The 24,803-nt window shown below is 34.2% G+C and overlaps 3 protein-coding genes and 2 long non-coding RNA genes across 7 annotated transcripts; 3 read left to right on the top strand and 2 right to left on the bottom strand.

The window, feature by feature from the left end:
- Nucleotides 1-474: 474 nt before the first annotated feature.
- LOC111908979 (lignin-forming anionic peroxidase) lies at nucleotides 475-2,069 on the bottom strand. The gene is made up of 4 exons (XM_023904774.3): nucleotides 1,751-2,069; nucleotides 1,438-1,620; nucleotides 1,187-1,352; nucleotides 475-1,075 (listed from the first exon to the last, which is right to left on the bottom strand). The coding sequence occupies exons 1-4, from the start codon at nucleotides 1,973-1,975 to the stop codon at nucleotides 678-680; spliced, it is 972 nt and encodes a 323-aa protein (XP_023760542.2). The 5' UTR covers nucleotides 1,976-2,069; the 3' UTR covers nucleotides 475-677.
- Nucleotides 2,070-11,930: 9,861 nt separating this feature from the next.
- On the top strand, nucleotides 11,931-13,689 carry LOC111909002 (uncharacterized). Of its 2 annotated transcripts, XR_002856033.3 has the most exons (5): nucleotides 11,931-12,406; nucleotides 12,496-12,674; nucleotides 12,860-12,969; nucleotides 13,148-13,274; nucleotides 13,381-13,689. It is a non-coding gene; the product is annotated as an uncharacterized LOC111909002 (long non-coding RNA). The 2 variants fall into 2 exon arrangements; XR_008231427.1 differs by having other exon boundaries at nucleotides 11,933-12,406; nucleotides 13,148-13,689.
- Nucleotides 13,690-16,607: 2,918 nt separating this feature from the next.
- Nucleotides 16,608-18,223, top strand: LOC111909001 (lignin-forming anionic peroxidase). Its single transcript, XM_023904802.3, has 4 exons — nucleotides 16,608-16,927; nucleotides 17,058-17,240; nucleotides 17,326-17,491; nucleotides 17,603-18,223. The coding sequence occupies exons 1-4, from the start codon at nucleotides 16,703-16,705 to the stop codon at nucleotides 17,998-18,000; spliced, it is 972 nt and encodes a 323-aa protein (XP_023760570.2). The 5' UTR covers nucleotides 16,608-16,702; the 3' UTR covers nucleotides 18,001-18,223.
- Nucleotides 18,224-18,534: 311 nt separating this feature from the next.
- Nucleotides 18,535-20,459, bottom strand: LOC111908978 (uncharacterized). Its single transcript, XM_023904773.1, has 3 exons — nucleotides 19,799-20,459; nucleotides 19,286-19,681; nucleotides 18,535-19,166 (listed from the first exon to the last, which is right to left on the bottom strand). The coding sequence occupies exons 1-3, from the start codon at nucleotides 20,457-20,459 to the stop codon at nucleotides 18,535-18,537; spliced, it is 1,689 nt and encodes a 562-aa protein (XP_023760541.1).
- Nucleotides 20,460-20,967: 508 nt separating this feature from the next.
- LOC111908990 (uncharacterized) lies at nucleotides 20,968-22,868 on the top strand. Of its 2 annotated transcripts, XR_006191217.2 has the most exons (3): nucleotides 21,070-21,900; nucleotides 21,987-22,594; nucleotides 22,665-22,868. It is a non-coding gene; the product is annotated as an uncharacterized LOC111908990 (long non-coding RNA). The 2 variants fall into 2 exon arrangements; XR_006191216.2 differs by lacking the exon at nucleotides 22,665-22,868 and having other exon boundaries at nucleotides 20,968-21,900; nucleotides 21,987-22,632.
- Nucleotides 22,869-24,803: the final 1,935 nt, after the last annotated feature.

Below are 24,803 nucleotides of genomic sequence, written 5' to 3'. Positions count from 1 at the left end.
AATGACCCCGGTGGGAAACGGAGGATCTTGGACATTGTTGACGATGACCTGATTCGATGGACCTCCCTTCTTCACCTTCGTCCATGTTGCTTCGCCTTGAGAGATGTCCTCAATTCGATTGAGATTTCTGCAATCCGATGGATCAGTGACCTTGCTCTGATACCATGTTTAATTTAGAGAGATAGATTCGTGGAATTCTCTTTCAAGATTTTTCTTATATCTTATAAAGAACAAGGTACAAGGCTATATATACAAATCTGATACAACTTACTATCCTATGATAAGGGAAACTATAAGATAAGAATACAAGTTTAGGATAACAACATGTGTTGAACTCTAGCTCTCGCCAACAATATATATATATATATATATATATATATATATATATATATATATATATATATATATATATATATATATATATATATATATATATATATATATATGTGTGTGTGTGTGTGTGTTAATTTACAATTGGGGAAAGAGAATATGAGTTTTTTTCGAAAGTAATTTACAAAACAATCTACTCTGCTATTACACTATTCACGTCAAACATGAATTCAATCTTCAAAACTTATTTATGAAATATAAATGTAGTGTCACCCAAGAAGCATGGTCCTGGCAATTTAATATAGATGTCGCTGCTTTTGCATATATAACTTTGAATTTTTTTTTTCTTAATTGGCAGCGCTGCAGATAGTCCTTATCACTCCGTTTGCACCTGTACGGGGATCAATTTCTCCCATCCTAACCATGGCTGCTGCAAAATCAGATGCAAACCTTGAAGGACTGTTGCTGTACTCTAATACGATGCTATCACTTGAGCCTCCATTAAAGAGCACCTGATCCGATTGAAGAAGACCTCTCCTCTGTACTAGATTTCTGAAGTAGTTGTTATCAAATGAATTTGGTGTCACCAAATCAAGAGGTGCCATGTTATCATCTCCTTCTCCTCTAGTCAAAGGGCAGTTGCGCCTACGTGTGGTAGCAAAGTTAGCATCTATGTCCGACGACCCATTGCCATGTATCCTGCCTCGAAAAGCAACACACCGTGATTGCCCAATAGTATGAGCCCCTGATACGAAAAATATTGTTCATGATCAGTTTCAAAATTTGAGAAAGATAATTGTCGGTGATACCATGGATGCAGCGACATATGTAAAGTGTATAGATTATAAATTCTAACCAGATAAAGCAACCATGTCTCTTTCACTCAGACCCTTCACCTGAAAATCCGAAATGAGTGACTGTAGATCCTGATCAGCTCTTGGAAGATCGCTATCGGCTTGACTTGGATATGCAGCAGTAGAATCTCTTCTACCAAGACCTACTGACCATGATGGACCACCCACCTGCATGTTTTTAAATTATTGATAAGTAAAAAGATGCAGATTCTATTTTTACTATAAGAAAATATATATTTAAGCAGTCAATTACCGAAACAGAAGCATCACGGGCTGCAACAGCGAGTATATCAGCACATGAAACGATGCCGGGACATATATTCTCCACAGCAGATTTTGCTGCATCTATAACTTCGTATCCTCCAACCCCAACATTGGAAAATGTTGTCCTCTCAGTTGTGGGTGTGTCGTTTAGTAAAATAGATGCATCGCAACCCTACAAATTTAGCCAGTATATATGAAGTTCAAGTGTGTTATATAGCTAGCTATAGGTCAAAAAACACAGGCACCATGGTCAAATGTCATGGAAAGGAAAAGGGAACTTATAAATTACGTATTAAATCTACCTGAACAAAACAATCATGAAAATGAAGGCGAATGAGAAGAGCTGCCATGCGACGTTGCCGTGACACTGCAGTCCTAACTGAAGTTCGGATGACGGTGAGTGCGTTGGGGCATGTGCTATCGTAGAAGGTAGGAGACAACTGAGCTTTGCACCCCATACTGTTCAATGAAAGAATTAAAATGATGATATAAGGGTAAATGGTTCGAAGAGAATGATGAGGATCCATTTGGTTGAAGATTCTGATTAAGTAAAGATCGATCAACGGCGTGTGTTTTTGTTAATGAACTGAAAAGTTGCAGGTTTGTCTGGGAAGTGTCATTGCTTGAGTTATATATAGGGCTACTGGGCTAACAAGTGGTTCAGTTGGGTGAAAGGGTAATTAATCTCATTTATTATTTGCTTGTTGACTTAGTCACTTAGACTAAGCCTCGTGTACGTGTGGAGCCATGATACTTATAACTTAGTTGAGTTAGGAAAATAATAATAATAATAATAATAAATAAAAAATAATAATTAGAATTCAAATTTTCCATGGCCAAGTTGTGCATTTAATGAAACAAGATTGGGTTACTGCCTTACTGGAACCAGAGGTTTTCAAATCAGATGTTTTCCCTTGCATGTAACAAGAACAATCAGTTGATGCCTTGATGGATGTAGCATGTAGGAGAATGTCAATTAGCTTGACAGTTGAGGGTATCTATGAGTAATTCTTTTTTTGGTCGTAATTGTTTCATTAATTACTACAAATTAGATGGTATGTAAATAAAAAAATGAAGTTTTTTAAATCTCATTTTACAATATAGAAACACTATTTAAGTTATTCAATTATTTTAGGATGCTACTATAAACATAAATGGTCAAATAATGAGGATATACATACATTACTATTTCACTCACAAAAGATATAAAAAAAACAATTTGTGGGTATCCCCGCCTACGCCTAAAGATATAAAAAACAATTTGTGGGTACTATTTCACTCACAAAAGATATAAAAAAACAACTTGTGGGTACATATAAAATTACCATATTTTATTGATTCAGATATTCAGAAAAAATAGTTGTATGTAACTAATTATAGGACTGATTTTTGATAAATGATTGTCCATGAAATATCAATTTAGCAACACTTTTTTTAAAAGTCAAAAACCACTTCGACTTGACTAACACATAATCATTATTCACTAGTTGTGAAACTCGTATATTATACGGGTTGATTAAAACAAAATGTTAAATAGAAACGATTAAATGAGAAATTTGTTTGAATTTGAAATTTGAAATAAATAAAAATTATAAGAAAAAAAACATGCAAAAAATAAATAAATAAAAATTATTGTTTAGTTATCAGACTCGTATACTAAAAAGGTTAATTATAACAAAATGTTAAACACAAAGGTTTAAACTATAAATTTATTTGAATTTTAAAATTTAAAATTTAAAATTAATATCATTATGGTAGGTTTAATTTATGGAAACTAATTAATAATATATTAGAAATGGAAAATGAAATAAATGACAAGTGGAAAATAAATATATCTCTAAATTATGACAAAATGACATGTGGCAAATTAAATGAGAGAAGGACATGTGGCAAAATCATTCTTATTTATTAGGGTAGATTAGCAGCAAATCCATCACGATATAATAAATATTACATTTATAGTCCTTCATATTATATATTAATTTCAATTTCGATTTTTTTTTGTATTTTTAAATATAAATAATTCATCATATATATTAACAAACTTTATATAATGATTTTTATTTTATGTATTTTGAATTTTGTCCTTCTGCCATCCAATTTTTACACATTCAAAATTTTATTTTTTTTTCCTTCTGGCTCTCCCTGACTCATACTTTTTGAACTTCTTTAATGTTCAGTAATGTTTTATTATTACACAACATATTTACAAGGTCTAAACTCTAAACTGCAACCCAACACAAAAATAAATGGTTTGACACCACATGATTAATGTTCTAACTCGACACGACACAACGCGTTTGCTGAGTGTAGATTGTAAGTCCCAAATTCGCTTTAATGTATCAATCTGATTCACTTGATGGTGCATAATCTCAATCAAGTGGATGATGCAAGATAGAATACACAAGAGAAGAAGAAGAACAAGAACAAAATGAATCTTCAGTGCACACAATGTATTGATTGATAATCTGGTACACAAGATTCACACCCACACAAGTTCTCTCTTGTTTCTTTCTCTAAAACACGTTCCCAACAATATATCAGTCCCCTTGAATGTTCCCTCATCTTTTTTCACTATTACATGCCCTTTTTGACACTATATATGTATGGACCCAAAGTACAAAGCCCAAACCGAAAACCCAATAGCTTGAACGAAATCACATGTGATTTCGGTCCAAACAACAAATAAACTCATGGGGATTTTGGCCCTGGACCGAAAACTATATAAATGCCTAGAAAAGCAAAGTATAAACCATAAATTTAGACTTAACAGTCTCCCCTTTGGTTTATAGCTTTCTTTTCTTATGTCTTAACAAATTCCCCTTGGTTTGGAAGCTTCTTTACTTTTCAATCTTCGCTTTGTGCTTAGCTTCAGCTTTTATCTTCGATTTCTTCACAACTTCAAGATGAGCAAATGAATATCTGTATGAATGACTTCATCTTGAACAGTTGAACTTTTCTTCAAAAAATTTGACTTTGAACGCACATTGGGAGTGGAGGCTTCTTATAAGGATTCTTGAAAATCGGCACTTTCAGCTTTAAGAATCTTCCGAGAAAATAACAGAGAGACTGATTCTTCTGGATCACTTCGGCAGGTTCATAGATAGCAGCAAATTGATTGAGGAGGCTTCAATGCAATCTGTCACATAACTTCAAGTACAGCATCATCTTGCTTCTGGGGTTGAAAGATTAGATGTTGAAAAATAATCTTCACTTCTTGTTCCTTCGAATGACAATTCTTCAATGATCACTATTGCGCTTTGAAAAGTAACAAATGACTAAAAAGTCCCTGTGGATCACAGAGTTATGAAAAACCCTTCTCACCACAGTTGTTCAAGGATGTAACCTTGGCTCAGAAAGTTCCGATACAGTCTCCTTGAGTCTCTTCTTCCTTTGAGTTCTTGTTTTAAGACAAATGAAATTTTGAGATAAAAACAAAACTAAAAGAAAACTTAGCACACAATAGAAATCACTAAAAAGTAAACTAAAAATAAAAATAAAAGGTAAAATACACTCAAAACAATATTTTTTGGATTTTTTGATTTTTCTGAAAAAGAAATAAAAACAGAAATAAACATATTTTTGGATTTTTAAATTTTATGATTTTTGTTTGCTTTTAAATTTTTTTAATTCTCCCCCTAAATTTGTGCATAGAGGAAAACTATGAACAAATTTAACAAAAACAAAAATAATAACTAAATTTAAGACTTTTGGGATCAAAGTTGTCAAGCAATTCAATATCGTTTATAAGCACACACCTGTATGTTTAGCTATGGTCAATAACCAGTATTGTGATCCACTTAAGCACAAATGATATTGACAAGTTGGACAGATTATAAGTGACAAGACATTGCACCTATATTCTAAAATAGACCATTTAGCTGACGACGACTACTGATATTGTTGTCGACTTAAATTCAGCAGCGAGATCTACAAACAACCTTTTAAGTAGTTCAGTTTTAGGTTTACTAGAATATGTTCCCCACTTCCCAACATACCCTGGCAATCAAAAACTTCCAAAGAACTCCTTACTTTAGGTGAGTATTCAATCATTAAGAGAGAAGTCAGATTTAGAAATGCATATGTTGTGCCCCAGGTCGGATCCTTTCTAATCATGCAGAGGGGACAACATGTGACTAACACAGATAGAGGGATTGAGAGGTAGAATGTTGCATATGCTGTGTTCCAGGTCGGATCGTTTCCAATCGCGCATAGGAAACAACACATGGCTAACAAATAAAAAGAATTACATAGATAAGAAGGTGCATAGAAATAGAGTTGCATATGTTGCATTCCAGGTCGGATATGTTCCATCGCGCAAAGGAGGCTACATATGGCTGACAGATAGAAAGCAAGAAAATAATTTCCTACAGACCTACTTTATCAGAACCCCCAGTCGCCCTATCAGTATCGAAATTAAGGACATAAGTTCGTACATCGAGGAAATGTTGAGCCAAAAATCTAGGTACATATGACTTTAATGTATCTCGCAGGCTCCCTTGTTTATCTCACTACTCAATCTATTCGAGCGTCGTATGGTCAGTCCAAACGAAACTATCTACATCCACACTGTCAAGTCCCTTTATTATCAATCTATGCTAGTCCTTTTGAATCCTTCGTGTCTACCAGTACATTGAACACACAATCTAGACAATTCAGTTTTAGTGCATTACACAAATTTCAAATTACCCATTAACACTAGATGTCACAACTAGCAAATTTAGGGTTGAGATTGTGATTCATGTATAAAGCAATTCCCTCTACGTAACCTTATTTCATTATCTATTGAAGTCCAAAACAACAATGTTTTATGAATACATATGAATCAAATAGTAATAACCTCATGTAAGCCCAAAAACTGATCCATGTAGCTAAGCCCAATCAATTTTGGGCCTTCACCCAAGAATTCTCGGCCCAAACATCCTAGGCCGAAAACCCTTTTCTTTGGGCCTTATTGGACCAAAAACCCTTTTAGTGGGCCAAAATAAGCCCTAAAGCCCCCACATTCTTCAAAACCGCAAACCCTTTTAGAAGATAGGGTGTTTTCGGTCACCCAAAAACCGAAAACCCCTTTGAAGAGCCATAAGCGGCCGAAAACCCTATGCTTTTCGGTTGGTATTAGAGAAAAAAAAGGAGAAAAAGAGTTTGCAAAAAAAGTTGCCACCTCATTTTTAACCCCCAAATAACAATGCTATGGACCAACATGTTTCCAAGCCAGCTTCACATCAACCATTAACAAAGTCAACTCCCCCCCCCCCTTCTCTTATGTTACGGCCAAACACACACACACACACCTCACAATTTCATTTTCCCCCACTTTGCTCTCAAGAACTTCCTCCCATTTCTTCTCTAAAAAACTCGAGCTTCATCACCACAAAACTCAGTCCTAGGCATCTTGGTAAGTTCCTTGTGAAACTGAAAGGGTTTTATTACATGTTTGTGTTAAGATCACTCCACTTACACACCTATTTTTCGTGTGTATGATCCTTAGAACATCACCCATTTTCGAGTATTCTTCAAGTTATGCAATGCTAGGCACACAATCTTCTTCACTTCCTTCCTTCAACCCACGAAATCAACAAGGTGAGTTCATACCCCTATTTTTTCATGTTTTCTTCAAGTTTTAGAGGGCAAATACAAGTTACAACACCAAAACATGATCTAAACTTAAACATCAAATTTCAATAGAAAAGTTATGGTCTATTCATGGACTGTTTTGACCATCTTAAACTTAATATTTTTCAAAACCTTTTAATATGAAAATAGTTCAGATTTATACCTATCTAAAGACTACCCGCACACGTTCATATGATTTTTCTACAATTTATGGTGATTTTTACAAAACTGTCTATCATTTCATAAACGATTTCGGACCAGTCTGTGAAGATGAACATTTCAAAACTGGTTTGAGACCATTAAAAATTATAATAAAAATTATGAACAAAGTAGACTCATTTCCTAAACTCTCAGAGTTCACGGATCCAAATTTCAACTTATGATAATTTTTATATAATTTTTCTAAAAAACATGGATAGAAAAATCAAAAACTAAAAATTGTCTTTATCATACTAAAAGTTCTTATACTCGTGTTAGCTGAGAGTTTATATGATATATTCTTTCAAAACATCTAGACATGTTAACTTATATGTATTTATATATATGATTATATAAATTGTCTTGACTAACAAACATAATAAACTATAATCGGTATTGTTTGGAGGTCACAAACCACACTTTTCAAATGTACATATAATTATTTAAAGACATAATTGTCTTATTGTGCAAGTAAAATTGAGTCATAGTTCACGTAAATCTGTTAATGCTCTTGTGAGACTTTCCTTCACCATACCTACCTAGCGTACACCTTAAGTCTTGCGTTATAACCAGAGTCTCCTGGAGGGATAGCGAGACCGTTGTGTATAGATCTATACGGGATTGACAACCCCACATCTCAGTTGTTCGCTATAGTTAGACCAGCAAGTCTAGGGTGACAAAAGTGTACCAAATCTGACGCCTGAAGAACGCCGTTTAGGCATAACAGTCATATCAAGCATGGTTATAAGAACTCACATAGAGATTAGCGAAACTATTTGGTTTACAGGAAGCTTACACTTCATTAGTTTTATTAAAAGAAATGAAACTATATACTATTTTATGTACGATATTCACTTCCATCGTTGTCTTAGGGTTTAAGACCAAAGTTCACTTTTAAGAAAATACTGCATTTTTATGGAAATATACATTATTACTTTACAAGGAAAAGATACAAAGGAATTACTTTCAATTTCAATTCATATTAAAGAAAATGTCGGATTTTCTGGAAATATACGAAACCGTCTTTCGTGAAACAGTTACAAACCCTTTTTATGCAAAAATGCTTATGAACTCACCACCTTAATTGTTGATACTTTTCAAAATCACTTGTATTCTCAGGAAACCAGTAGACATGTACTCAAACCTTTGTTGAGGGCTGACGTCGTCGTCTCATGTTTTCCTACTTTTCAGTTATTTGTATTGAATTTTTGGAAACAACCATGTTTGTAAACAATGTAATATTTGAAATCTCAATGTCTGAATGTATGTGTTGCTATGTTTCATTGCTATTCAATTGTTATAGTACTGTACATGAAGTCACTCCATATGCCTCAGACGTTTCCGCCGTTCTGGTTTGGGGGTGTGACACTAGACTTCATATCACTTTCCTAATAATACCTACAAACGAAAAACTATAAGTACAGATTTTTGTATTTTTGATTTTTTTAATTTTTTTGTATTTTGATTTCTCCCCCTAAATTTGGGCATGGGGAAGAAAGAAAAAAAACATTTTCTTCAAAACGAATCTTTTTAAGAAAAACTCAGGAGTATCGAGAAAACGCAAACCATAATTCACCAACTGAAGTTGCATCCAGATGATCTAAGAACAGCACACATATGCAACAACACATTCAATCTTAGTTGTGTCTCAACTCCGGAACATATCCAAAAATTCTTCACATCGTTAAGTACAATCCCCATTTGTGATACTCTTCTTTCTTCCTTTCCCACAAAGGACACATACCTTCAATTAAGTTTTTGAATGTTGTACAGTTGAGAGATGCCCCCTATCATGTGCTTGGAACAACCATTATCAAAAAACCAAAATTTGATGATATTCCTCTATATCTGCTCCAGCACAGAGTGCGAGATTAGTTGGTCTTTGGAACCCAATCCATTTTGAAACTGGGTTGACCTTTATCATCTACGCAAGATACTCTCTCCCATGACATATCTTGTTTATCACACACAGAAGATGAAGAAACGTTAGAATTATTAGACAATTTGGGAGTATGAACTTTTGGTACCCATTTGTAGTCGGGTTTAACCCATTTATTGTTTGATCGGATGGAAGCCTTATCACTCACTTTAGAACTTGAAACCAAACGTCGAGATGACTTTGACCTAACTGATCTTGGTTTAACTAGACCATCTCTTGAATTTGGCTTATTGGCCGACATTCCCTTCTTGTCTTTGGGAGTTTGATTCTTGGCCTTTTCGCATTCCAGTCACCATTACGTGATTGTGACCTCGAAGGGTTACTTTTGGAGAATCTCCCTCTTGGAGCATTCTGCCAACCTTGTGCATAGAAGGGAACATATGCATGATTTGGACAACTTCTGGCAATGTGTCCAAGTGTTCCACAGTGGAAACAAGTCTGTTTCTTCACGTAGAAGTTGTTTCTGCCTGTCCCTGGTAACATGCCCATGACTTGTCTCTGATTGTTCCCACAAGCACACTTACAACAAGCAGTCTGTTTCGCTTGATTTGGTGGCCTATATTTACCAACAACAGGTTTAGTAGAAGTAACTAAATTAGAAGCACAAGATTCAGAGTTCAAGGAGACATTGGTTTGACAATCAACAGAATCAACAAAACTAGAATTAATTATGTTCTTCTTGTTCTCCTTCTCCACTACTTGACCTGCGCATGAAGTAGAATCATCAGTATCGTTCATCTCAATATTCTCAGTTGGGCCTTACTGTTTAGTCTTAACTGAAGCTGGTACAAGGGGCGGACCAAACTGAGCAGGTGTCTCTTCTTCATTGATTTCAAGGGGAGGGGTATAGTTGTCACTGAAGGGAGGTGGAACATTGTGATACCCTATACCCTTATTTTGATTATCTTTAAATTTAATTGTTTCTCAATCATAGTCTCAACTTTCTTACTTGACACATCAAACTTTTTGAAGTTAAAATCAGCATTTTTAAATTTGTTTTTCAATGTGTCAAGCTCGTGAGTCAAGCTGGCAAGCCGTCTCTTAACATAGTTATAGTTTTCACATTTATTACTATATTCTTCTTGAAGTTTTCTAAAATCCTTGGTTTTGGCCTCTAGTTGTTCTTTTAAGGGTTTTTGGGCCTTCTTAAGAGTATATCATTCATATTTAAGGTCCTCATTGTCTCTATGTAATATATCAATTTGATCATGAAGAAGCTTAATTGTAGCTTCACAAGACTGACAACATGAAGTTTCATTAACCTTGTTGATTGAGGAACTCATTGTATACCAAAAATATTCTCTGACTTGAAACCTCAAAAGTCAACCTTAAAAGCCAAACTTAAAAGTCAAACTTGAAAGTCAAAATTGAAAATCATATTTGAAAGCCAAACGTTAAAATTTGAAAGTTAAACTAGAAAATCAAAGTTAATCGTGAGAGTTCAAAGTCAACTTTGAAAGTCAAAGGTCAAAAATGAAAGTTAAAATTCAAACTTGGAAGTCAAAAGTCGAAAGTCAAAACTTTAGGCCGAAAAAGAGACTTCAAAATTTGAAAATTTGATTTTTAGACCGAAATCGCGAGGCTTCTCATCCACAACGAGAAGTCTCGCACCGAAAACTACTTCTAACCGAAAATGCAAGACCGAAATCGGAACCAAACACGTGCGAGCCAAGAACTCTGAGGCCGAGAACCTCACACCGTAAACCCTCTCACCGAGAACCTTCGGACGCTCCACCGCAAACCCTCGCAGACGCTCCACCGAAATCGTTGCTGGCTGAAAACACGTTGCTGGCCGAAAACATTGTGGAAACCCTATCTGACACAGAGAGTAGCCACCGGGGTCTCGCAGATTACAACCAAAAACACGATTTTTCAACTTTTAATGCAAAAACTCGACCAAAAACTCAAAATTATGAAGAACAAGAAGAACAAACAACCAATATTTCGTCCAAAACAAATCAAAAACGCCAAAAACTCCAAGAAAAATCCAAAAACGTTCAATATCTTGCCAATTTGATTAATACGATCCAACCTCTAATACCACTTGTAATTCCCAAATTCGCTTTGATGTATCAATCTGATTCACTTGATGGTGCGGAATCTCAATCAAGTGGATGATGCAAGATAGAATACACAAGAAGAAGAAGAAGAAGAAGAAGAAGAAGAAGATGAATCTTCAATGCACACAATGTATTGATTGATAATCCGATACACAAGATTCACACCCACACACGTTCTCTCTTACTTCTTTCTCTAAAACACATTCCCAACAATATATCATCCCCCTTGAACATTCCCTCCTCTTTTTTTCACTATTACACGCCCTTTTGACACTATATATATATATATATATATATATATATATATATATATATATATATATATACACACACACACACCCCATACATAATCAATGTCTTAATTACAAATTGTAAAGCCTAAGGTACAAAAAATTAAGCATGTTATCTTAAAAAACAAGGAAAGATAATCTAGGCCGTCGGATCTATATTGAACGGTGAGGATTTTCCGAATGGTGATCCGTGTGAAATGTTATTAACCAATGAGAATGGAGAATTTAAAAATTGTCTTAAAAGACAACATGTAGAGCCTTGTGTACAAATTTATAATGCTTGAGATGGGAAGATCTACCAAACACGCGGAGCCTTACACGGATCAACTCACACAAATTGCCACCGTGTCTTTCTTTTCTGCATCGCTCTATTCTTCGTCATGTATTTCATTTTCAAAATTTGGAAACCACCGCCACTTTTCTCTCTTCTCCATTTCCTTCTCCCCTCTAACCTTAAATAGCCTCCCTCACCACCTCGATCATCATTGCACCACGTTTCCAGCAACACACCACCCTCTCCCTTTCACCCTATCTCAGGAAAATCACCACAGTCGCCATGGTTGAAGCTTTGTTGGGAACAAAAACTTTGATCTTGAAAAGGAATGAAACATATTTGTTTTTCAAGTTTAGATCTATTTTCCGATTATGGACATGGATCTTGATCCAGAGACCATCGTAATCGATTCTATCTTATTCTATCTTATTCTATCTTATTCTGATTTAGGGTTTCACCACCAAAATGCACCCCCTGCTTCAAATAGATCTAAGATGAAGATAGAGGTATAAATCGACTTTTTGAACGATTGGCAACATCAGCCAAAACTACTCTCCTGAAATAAACCCAAAATCTCCAAGGTAAGCATTGATTTCGATCCCTAAGTCTTACTACCTATATCGATTACAATCCCTAAAACTAACTCTTGATCTTGATGTTTTGTATATAGGAAACATCGTGATAGAAACGATTTCAAGACATAAACATCAATTGTGATATGGATTTCTAGCGTCAAACGTCACTATCAACCTCCGCCACCAGGTCCTTTTCTGCTTTCGAGGTTCATATGTGCCGCCTTAGACCATTTAATTGCACCGCTTGCTTTAGCTTGTTGTATATTATAGCAAGGTATGGTCTGATTTTTTGTTTCTCTCTACACGAATCTATCACTTACTTTGTCAATTGTTCACTACCCCTCACCTCCCTTGTATCTGAAATTGTGGTTTAAGATTTATCAACTTTTTTAAATAGTGGGTTTTCTTTGTGAAATCAATAGCTCTTGATGTAGTTGTTGTTTCATTTTTGTTCTATAGGAGTAATGAAAGTTGGAGGAGGAGTTGATGAATCCTTGGGATGAATCAAATTTGAAAAGACCTCCGTGATCGTTATATCAAAATCTCTTTCTAATTGGAACAACCTCTTGGTACTCTCTCTTCGTGTTAACTGTGAATGACTTAATCGTTGTTTATTATTGTCATACTATGAAGTTAACTGTGATAGCATGGAGAGATCATCTTTGAAGCAGATCTTCTCTACATACAGAGTAGATTCAATATCCAAAGTGTATTATTACCCTGCTAACCGTGATCATACTTTTGTAGTATATGACTATTAGGGAACTTTTTGTACCAACTGTGGGAGTTGAATCGAAAGAAACCTTTGGATTGCAAGTAGTCCGGGAAGAAGCTATTTTGTATTAGGTCTTTAGATCTCATTTTTTGTAGTCAGGTACTTTTTACTTAATACTAACATGTAAAGTTTTTTGGGTTTTCTTTACTGATTTGTTTATTCAACGATTCTTCATATTAATACATGAGTATTAATGTTATGTTAGGTTTATCAAGGAATGCTAAGCATAAACAACTTGCAAAGGAGTTTTATTTGTATGTGTCTATCTTTAATGCGTTTATGATCTTGTGGACTTTTATTTTGTTTATGTCACGATGACAGCTAAAAGGGACTGAAATCATCTATGGTTATTTATTTATTTATTTATCAAATTTGTGTTGATATAAGTATTTGATGAGGAAAGGGTTTCTAATCTGTTTTGCGCAATGTTTTTAGATAAAAAGGGTGTGGTTAATATGATGTAAATATAACAATTGTAATAACGATTTACTAAAGTATTTGTTTAGCTGTCAAATTTTAAGGTTTCTTGATATACTTGTTTGTAACTTTTTTGTTTGGAATTTGTATAATAGCCATTTCATTTTGTAAACCGTATTATCTTTTTATGATATTATGTTTCAAATAAAGTGGTGTTTATTTTGTAGAGGTATCCAAGCAAAACTTTTAATTTATCTTTACATTTCAATTAATTTAATATATATATTCAAAGAGAAAAAAATCAAACGTTTTTCCATTAAGTAGAGTGGATAAAAGTAGAAATAGATAAAAAAAAAATAAAGATTTTTTTGTAACAAGTAACGACCATTTTGTTGTGTAGTTTTTTTTTTTTTTTTTTTTGCATTTAACAATCTAACAATATAATTGTAGTACTATTTATCCTCAATTAAAACTTATTCTTTTCGTAAGAATATCTACTATAATATATGCTATAATATATGTTTGAATTAACTTTTAAATGATAAAAAACTTGAATCTTTGGCATATATATATATATATATATATATATATATAACAATAGATTTTTGTAAATTTCCAAAACACTTAGTTAAAAAAAGATTTGTAGAGTTCCAAGATCTAAAAAAGGATGAGACTAATCATATGTACTAAATCTAAGCTTCTATTATTTATATTAAATATTAAATATTATTTTTTAAGCATATTTTATTTTTTTCGAACATTACATTTTAGTTGTTTAGCATAAACAATGAACTAGGAAATGTTCTTATATATACAATGTGATCATTTTTTAAATTAAGAATTGTTAATTATTATGTGGATAAAGTATGTGTAAAAAAATTGCATATTAACTAGGGTTTGTATCATGTACATTGTAACACAGTTTTTGTTTTTGTTTAGAAAACACAATCGAGCATGTATGAAAGCAAATATTATAGAAAACCGATATTATAAATGAATATATAAAATACAATTATTGACATTTCCTATAACTATACTTTGCAAAAGAAATGAAAATGTAAAAAATAAAATAGCAAATAGAGTTGTAAGAAGAAATATATTTTGTAAAAACGGATAAATATTTTGCTAAAGTTATTATTTTCGTGATATTTTGTATCGAAATAAAACAAAAATACCATCTGTTGAACTTAGTGATTCTTAAAGATCAAAGCAACATAATTAGTTCAAAATCCGACAATATTACAAATATCTGGTTCGATAAAATATGATTTATAATTTATCCATTTTGATTAACAAAATACCGAAAATTTAAAATACACATATTAAAGATTCTACATGTTTGATTTACCAATCTCGAAATAATAATAATAATAAAAGACAAAACCGTCTGGTATCCAACAAATGGGTAGATTCGTATTATATATATTGCAATTCTCTTAACGATTTGTGGTCGATTGTTCATTTTGTTTCCTTGAAACTTCAATATTTAATTTTTATTTTTTAAAAGGAAAACTATTTACTTAGTTTTTTTTAGAAATATATACACTAAAGTCCTAATACTTTCAACAATTTAACAAGAAAATTCTAAAATTTAATTTTTTGACAGAAAAATCTTAATTTACGATTTGACAAAAAAAGTAATAATAACTGTAAAAAAATAAATTTTTTTGCCAAACATACACGATGCCTCCTACTTTGACGCCCACTTTGGCTTGCCTACCCCCACTAATTACAGTTTTAACTTCAATTCAAAATAATAACATATTTTCATTTTAACTGAAAACAACATACGTTATCGATATAGTTTGATTGTGATAATATTCACCAAAATATTGCATGCTTTTTTGGAAAGAAAACATTGAGTCGATGTATTTGCCAAAATGAATATAATCGCCGCGACTGAAATGAACAATTCGCTGAAATGCTGATATCAAATCACAATAGAGACTGCCCATAATAGATCAAAAGCAAATTGTTCATCGTTCGACAAAATATAATTGATCTCCTGAATGGAACTATTCGCCGTCCGTTGCATCGCATGGGTACCCTACTAGTATATATATATATATATATATATATATATATATATATATATATATATATATATATATATATATATATATATATATATACCCAATAGTTTGACCGAAATCACATGTGATTTCGGTCCAAACAACAAATAAACTCACGGGGATTTTGACCCTAGACCAAAAACTATAAATGTCTAGAAAAACAAAGTATAAACCATAAATTTAGACCAAGCATAGATTCATATATGGTCTCAAATATATGCACCACATGTGTAGTTTCAACGATTTACTCTCTCTCTCTCTCTCTCTCTCTCTCTCTCTCTCTCTCTATATATATATATATATATATATATATATATATATATATATATATATATATATATATATATATCATTCAGGATCGGTTAACGCTTACATTATATATACTTTATTTAGATGATATTGTACTTACAGACGCCATTTCTATTGCCACAAATCATAACTTCGTTGTGTAGTGAGTTCCCTCTGAGTGATGTTCACTTGTTTTTCTTCATAAAGGCAACACACATGCACACACTATTATACTCCTTAATTTCATTTGTCTCATAGGCCCGTGCGAAAAAAGAAAAAAATGGTCCTAAGTTCTAACATACATAAAAAGACTATGGGCCTCCTAAATGACACGAACCATGTATGGTCACACATCCCGGCATGCCTAGTGCCGGCCAAGGGAAAACCTCATATGTTTTGTTAAGAGAAGGATTTGAAAACCTCTGGTTCGAGGAAGGCAGTAACCCAAGGTAATTACATTAAATGTACAAATTGGTGAAAGCAAATTTTAATTCTAGGTCAAGAAAAGTGAACTAAGTTATAAGTATCATGGCTCCACACGTACACGAGGCTTAGTCTAAGTGACTAAGTCAACAAGCAAATAATAAATGAGATTAATTACCCTTTCACCCAACTGAACTACTTGTTAGCCCAGTAGCCCTATATATAACTCAAGCAATGACACTTCCCAGACAAACCTGCAACTTTTCAGTTCATTAACAAAAACACACGCCGTTGATCGATCTTTACTTAATCAGAATCTTCAACCAAATGGATCCTCATCATTCTCTTCGAACCATTTACCCTTATATCATCATTTTAATTCTTTCATTGAACAGTATGGGGTGCAAAGCTCAGTTGTCTCCTACCTTCTACGATAGCACATGCCCCAACGCACTCACCGTCATCCGAACTTCAGTTAGGACTGCAGTGTCACGGCAACGTCGCATGGCAGCTCTTCTCATTCGCCTTCATTTTCATGATTGTTTTGTTCAGGTAGATTTAATACGTAATTTATAAGTTCCCTTTTCCTTTCCATGACATTTGACCATGGTGCCTGTGTTTTTTGACCTATAGCTAGCTATATAACACACTTGAACTTCATATATACTGGCTAAATTTGTAGGGTTGCGATGCATCTATTTTACTAAACGACACACCCACAACTGAGAGGACAACATTTTCCAATGTTGGGTTTGGAGGATACGAAGTTATAGATGCAGCAAAATCTGCTGTGGAGAATATATGTCCCGGCATCGTTTCATGTGCTGATATACTCGCTGTTGCAGCCCGTGATGCTTCTGTTTCGGTAATTGACTGCTTAAATATATATTTTCTTATAGTAAAAATAGAATCTGCATCTTTTTACTTATCAATAATTTAAAAACATGCAGGTGGGTGGTCCATCATGGTCAGTAGGTCTTGGTAGAAGAGATTCTACTGCTGCATATCCAAGTCAAGCCGATAGCGATCTTCCAAGAGCTGATCAGGATCTACAGTCACTCATTTCGGATTTTCAGGTGAAGGGTCTGAGTGAAAGAGACATGGTTGCTTTATCTGGTTAGAATTTATAATCTATACACTTTACATATGTCGCTGCATCCATGGTATCACCGACAATTATCTTTCTCAAATTTTGAAACTGATCATGAACAATATTTTTCGTATCAGGGGCTCATACTATTGGGCAATCACGGTGTGTTGCTTTTCGAGGCAGGATACATGGCAATGGGTCGTCGGACATAGATGCTAACTTTGCTACCACACGTAGGCGCAACTGCCCTTTGACTAGAGGAGAAGGAGATGATAACATGGCACCTCTTGATTTGGTGACACCAAATTCATTTGATAACAACTACTTCAGAAATCTAGTACAGAGGAGAGGTCTTCTTCAATCGGATCAGGTGCTCTTTAATGGAGGCTCAAGTGATAGCATCGTATTAGAGTACAGCAACAGTCCTTCAAGGTTTGCATCTGATTTTGCAGCAGCCATGGTTAGGATGGGAGAAATTGATCCCCGTACAGGTGCAAACGGGGTGATCAGGACTATCTGCAGCGCTGCCAATTAAGAAAAAAAAATTCAAAGTTATATATGCAAAAGCAGCTACATCTATATTAAATTGCCAGGACCATGCTTCTTGGGTCACCATTACATTTGTATAATTGTATTCAGTAAATAAGTTTTGAGGGTTTAAGTCTTATTTGACGCAAAATGGATAGTTTAAGAGCATGATAATGAATATTGTCTTTTTACAATTGTAAATTTTTATTGAAAATCAAATGATTTTTTTATTTGCCTTCGTGTATGTAATAATATGTCCCTAGCTTATTAATATTAGCACACACTTATTTTCAAAAGTTGATTGAATGACATATCAGGGTACAATAAATACAACAATACTTTGGGCTATATGGACAAATTACAAATGAATAGAAAATGGCACAACGTAAAATTACACTCAATATACACTAACATTCATGTCGCCATTTAATGTGAATTGTATTTCTCTTTTTTTTTTTTTTTTTTTTTTGAACCGGCAAATTTTATTAAAAAAAACTCTCACTAGCAAGTCACTAGTGAGAGCCAAAACTATTATAGTCAATTACATAAATGAAAATGGAGATTTTTTCCACTCCTCCCACACGAAATTTCCTTTTCCATATCTATGTTTAATCCATATATACACCATGGTATTTACACCTTCAAAAACGAGTTCAGGTGTAGTAAATTTTGAATTAAAAATTCTGTCATTTCTGGTTCTCCACATACACCATAATACTCCGAAAATGATTGTGTTCACTGTTTTCCTCTTCTTTGGGATATGTCCATACTCCGCTGCAAAGTTTAGAATCGCCTTGACACTAGATAGTTGAGGAGGCATGATATCACACCAATTCCATATCCGGTTCCAGATTTTTTCTGCAAACGGGCAAGTGACCAACATATGGTCTGTGGATTCAATATCTGAGATACACGCATTGCAGTGTAAATCTTGCACCTGAACTCCTCGCTGAACAAGAGCATTCGATGATGGAATGCGGTTCATTTTTTCTCTCCAGACAAAACAACTCACCTTGGACGGAATCCAGTTACTCCACATGAAGGCTCCATCCGGGATCCAATGACCTGCCCTTTCAATTCGTCCTCTTAAGGCTGCAACAATAAACTTTCCATCCAAAATAAAATCAGAATCCCATCCAGTACCTCCCAGATTTCGTCGTATCACATCCTTATCTGCAATGTTTAGTTTCCGAAGAGAATTATTGCATTTATCAATATTTTTTCCAAAATCCACCTAGATATATATCTAGAGGACATTTTGCTTGGCGGAAACGATCCAAGATTGTGTAAACCATTTATGATCTTCACCCATAACAAGTCTCGTTCAGTGAAGAATTTCCATTTCCATTTTGTTAGCAAAGCTAAGTTCATTGCCTTTATGGAGCCAAGACCAAGACCTCCCACTTCCTTGGGTGCTAGAATTTTGTCCCAAGCAACCCAATTAATTTTTGATTCATTTTCTGGACCTCCCCATATGAATTTTCTCCTTATTCTCTCTAAAGCCTCAATGATCCCCAATGGGGCAGCAAAAACTGATAAGTAGAATATGGGGAGATTCCCCAGAACCGCCTTTGCAAGAGTCACTCTGCCACCAAAACTCAAAGTCTTTGATTTCCACCTAGAAAGCTTGTTTCTGAATGGCAGATTACTGGGTTCACATCCTAACGGTAGTGCCCAATTCTCAACCTCTTTGTGTATTAACACATATGCCAAAAACTTTTGATTTATTAAAATTTACACTTAGTCCGAAAAATACTTGAAAACACTTAAGTATCCTTGCCAGGTTTTTTATATTTTGTCTAGACCATTCTCCAATGAAAGAGCATCATCAGCGTAGACTAGATGTGATACTTTAATATCAGAATTTGGAATAGTTATACCTTGAAAAACACCTTTTTCGACTGCCTCTTTTAATGCGATATTTAGTCCTTCCATGGCCAATATAAAAAGAAATGGCGATAAAGGGTCTCCCTGCCTAACTCCTTTTTCTAGTTGGAATTCCGTTGTTGGGCAACCATTCACCAATACCGATGCCCTAGCTGACTCCAAGCATCCTTTCATCCAAGTCCTCCATTTTATTCCGAAATTCATCTGCTGCATCATGGAATTCAAGAAGTTCCAATTTACCGAATCGAAGGCTTTATTAAAATCAACTTTGAACAGTAAAATCTTCTTGTTTCTCTTCTTCCCCCATGTACATATCTCATTTACTATAAGAGGTCCTTCTAATATATCCCGTCCTTTGACAAATGCAGTTTGTACTTCATCAATACATTCCCCCATCACCATTCGGATTCTTGATGCTAAAATCTTTGCAATTATTTTGTATAATGAACCGATAAGGCTAATGGGACGGTAATCCGAAAGGGATAACAGATCCTTGATCTTAGCCGCTAATGTTATAGATGATGAGTTGCATCCCCGGGAAAGTCTGCCCCACTTTTCGAAATGATTAATATACGCCATAATGCCCCCCTTCAGAACTTCCCAATATTTTTTCAGGAATTTGAATGTAAAACCGTCCGGTCCAGGAGCCTTATCGTTCCCGCAATCCCACACAGCCCTTTTCACTTCATCTGCGGATATGTCACCTTCCAAAAATCACTGCTGGCAGGAGAGAGTTTTCTGAATTTTTCACTTCTGAATTCCTATGTATTTCTCTTTTGATTAAAAAAATATATAGTAATAAAATCTAGAAAGCAATATGTCCGATGTATATTTCATTAATCACTTTGGCCTAATGGTTTGGTAATATGTCAGTGAGGCCAAGGGTTGATATTTCATTACAATTAATGAATTTTTTAGAACGATAAATTAGATGGTTAACATGTTAGTGACTCTAAAGTTAGAAGCTTCATTGACCAGGTTGAGCTTCTACTCCATGAGGCAATAAACTCTACCAACCAGGTTACACTAGTACAAACCCTTTTTAATATCTTTCATTTAATGCGGTGATAGCATAAAACCGTATCAATAAATTGTTTTCACATTAGAAAACTATAAAATCGTACCATCAAATATATTTGTTGATGTAGTTTCTATAAAAATGCTTAAAAACCATTTATTAGTGCGGTTTATTTTAAAAACACATTATTAAAGATCCAGTTCCCTCCTAATATTTTGTTCATGACGGTGTTTCCCCCTTCCAAATTTTTCATTTCCCGCGCCATGTCTTTCCGCCCAATATTTTGTTCTTCATCTCTCACCCAAAGGGCAGACGACAAAGACACAACAGATACGACGACCTCCTGCTTCTGGCGACTTCCTCCTCCTACTTCGATACAAAATCTAAAAACCCTAGCGTCGATTTTTCTGATTTTCTATTCTTAAATAGTTAAATGTTTTGATTTTTCATTTCTTCGCTGATTCCTCCTTGTTTTGTCGTATACACACCTCAAAGACCCTTCTGCTATAGGTTTTCTTCTCTTTCCAGCCTATTACATCAGCGATCTCATTGATTTCTACACACCGGCGCGGTAAGGTAGTCTCTACTCTGGCGCAACAACCCCTTCGAACGACATAATTTCATCAAGTCTAAAATTCATGTGGTTAAGTGGTTCAAAGAATGGTAATTAATAAAAATCCTCTCCTTCTGTCCTTTAATTATATGTACTGTATGTAATGTATGATTGTGTGGATGTGATTGATTCGCAAAATCTAATTGATCAGTTTTGGTGCAAATTGAAACAGGTAAAAATGAGATAGGGTGTTAGGGTTTATCCATTACACTCTATCTGTTTGTTTAAATGCCTAAGTCATCTCCGAACAACAACAAGCAGGTAACCTTGTTAGTTGTGGCGTTCTACATCTCTTGATGCCTTTTTCCACTAAAACAAATCCCCTTTTTTATATAGTGTACCACAAGATGTTGTGTCAATAGGTGGGCAAATGCTTGTTTGGGTCCCAGGTTAGTAGTTATATCTTTATGTTAATCTTTCATTCTAACATCATTAAATCGATTTAATATCAGAATTCTCATCTTTGTATAAACAGAAGTTCAATTAAAAGACATGAATGAAGAAAAGTCAAAAGAGATGGAGGCAGTCACAACAGATGGATGTTTCAATCCTCAAGGCTTGCATTTGAGTTACTTTCTTAGGGTTTATTCGTTTATCATCTATAAATTTAAAATCTAGTTTGCAAACACTATTGAAATCAAGGTTTTGGAAATCTAGCAAATGGTTCCTTTTTTTTTTGATTTAATGGTGTGCTGTGTAGTTACTATATCCAATTGAAAATAGATACAAGGATGAGAAAGTTAGAAAAAAAAAAGCAATAATAGCTCTACAAACTTGTATTCAACAAAATCATTTGGCTACAGATTTACTACTTTTGATGAGGATGAAGAGGACAATTTGTATATTTTGAACAGACAAAGGATTGGGAGAATAATTTGTGTCCAAGCTCGCTACCTTTGGTTTGTATCCAATCTCTCTGCCTTCAGTCTTATGAAAACGAGAATAATTTTGACATAGGGATGTAAACCGTTCCGAAACCTGCCCGAACCGAACCAGAACCAAAAATGAAAACTGATGGATTAGGAGATTCGAAACTGTACCAAATACCACTAATCGGTTCCGGTTTGGTTCCGTTTCACAAATGTATGTTATACCTTGATAATATAAATTAATTCCATGAATTTCCGTGCATCATTTTGTGTTCCTTTTACAGGCTTAAGGTTCCGCAACTAAAATAAAGCTAAGTTAAACTAACCCCATTGGAGCAAGACTACAAGAGTTGCAAGGAGCTAGAGCTCAAATGATTATATCTTTCTTTGTTTTCTAGAATTAAATGCAACTTATTTGTTAAATACATTGAATCTCGACCACTGTTGTATTATGACATTATATGTTTTAAGATTCATGGGTTGATTTTTGTTTTGTGTCTATACTCTAATTTAAAGGGGTTTATATTGTTAACGGTGGGAAAAAAAGCTTTTAGATCTTGCAATAGTTTATCTTGGTAATGTTGCGGTACTTTTTAGATGGGTTTTTTTTTATTTAAAGATGCGATTCTTTTTATATTTAAAGGAGCAGTTTAAAGCTTTAATGAGGCGATTGTAATATGTTTTTATGGAAGAAACAATTTTTTTAGGGCGGTTCTCATCATTTTTTGGTGCGGTTTTAAAACCGCACCATTAACTAGTACACAAATGACCTATGGTCACACTTTTGATTAAAACTATGGGTAAAGGTTATTGATAAAATCTTATCATTGTTTTAGCCACATTTTAAGTTGAATTTTGTCACAATTGGAGATATCAATATATATCATCTTTATTAAATAAAGATTTGTCGGCATCATCTTTATTAAACATGAAATGTCGAGATCGTCTTTATTAAATGAAGAGTTGTCGGTATCATCTTTATTAAATGCAAAATTGTGGTAATCATCTTCATTGAATGTAAAGTTGTGAATATGATCTTATCATCTAGGAAATTCACCATTATCTTATGTGTCAACTTTTTATTGGATCCTTTGATTTTATCTAGATAAACTAAATTAAGATTGTCTTTATTTAAAATTATGAAAAAATATTAAAAATCATTGACCGCATGCATTGGGAATGAAAATTTTGCCCCACCGCTTGGGTTGGGCAATAAGCAGGCAAAAGTGGTAAGACAACAATCATTTATGAAGTTGTTACATCATATGACATATGGATATAACATGAATTCTTTAGAACACTGGGTTTGTGTAATGACATTTGATGGGTTTCGAGCATTAGATCATTTCTATGGTGTACATGCAAACCCTAATGCTTTGGATCTATTTTGTCTAATGAACACGCAATTGAATTATCCAAAGCTATAAACCCTAGATCTATCATACTATGAACTAAATTAAGGGTTTAGAAATTACCTTTGATTGTTATGTACTGATAACATTCTATTCCTCCTTGTAATTGGCTTCAGAAAGCTTAGTGCCTCAAGTGTTGCACCTCTAATGGAGTTACAAACACCAAGAGCAATAAGGATGAAGAATGAGAAGAGGATAGGCACTCAAAAACATCTAGAAACACTCAAGAAACTCTTAGCCACGGTTTTGGTGCCCTATGGGTCCTTAAATAGTGAGGCTATTAGGGTTATCCAACAAGGAAACCCTAATCTGACTGCTTAGGCCCTAAGCAGCCCATGGACTCCCTCCTTAGAGGCCTTGGACGATTTCTAATGGGTTTCCCCATAGAATTCGTGCACTCCTCTAATATGGAGTCCATTAGCCCAATATTCAACTATCACACAATTGATAGTTCTAGTCCCCCTAAGTTTAATTAATTTCTTTTTGCCACAAAATTAATTCTTAATTAAATATTGACTAATATTAATTAAACAATATGATTTCTCCTTCAATATATTATTCTCATAATATATTAATAAATCATAATTAATCCTCTATCTCCATAATTCATCCTATCAAGTTGCTTTGGTGAAGGCAACCCAAAAGGACCATGCACCATCGGGTCAAGTACATACCAAAATAGTTATGGACTTAGACACTAATTCAACAGTCTCCCACTTGGATAAGTCTAATAACTATTCTGCGTGTGACTTCAGATCCTGATTCACAATCGTAGCTTTCAAAAGCCGCTGTTAGCTCTGATCTTATCAAAACCCTGTCCTTTAGATAAGGGATCATATATTCCTCCATTCTAGATATCATATAGACATGAGACATGGATTTAAATCATTCTCTCAGTCTATGTGTTGTTTCCCGATTTCCGATTTATGACGACTGACAACAGACTACAATTGAACACGTCAACTTAGTTCTAGCTTGGCCAAGCACTTTAGGTGTCATCACTAAATCATT

The sequence above is a fragment of the Lactuca sativa genome, chromosome 4, assembly GCF_002870075.4.
Source record: "Lactuca sativa cultivar Salinas chromosome 4, Lsat_Salinas_v11, whole genome shotgun sequence".
NCBI lineage: Eukaryota > Viridiplantae > Streptophyta > Magnoliopsida > Asterales > Asteraceae > Lactuca > Lactuca sativa.
The sequence above is the reverse complement of the archived record's forward strand: the minus strand, read 5'-3'. Positions and strand labels throughout refer to the sequence as shown.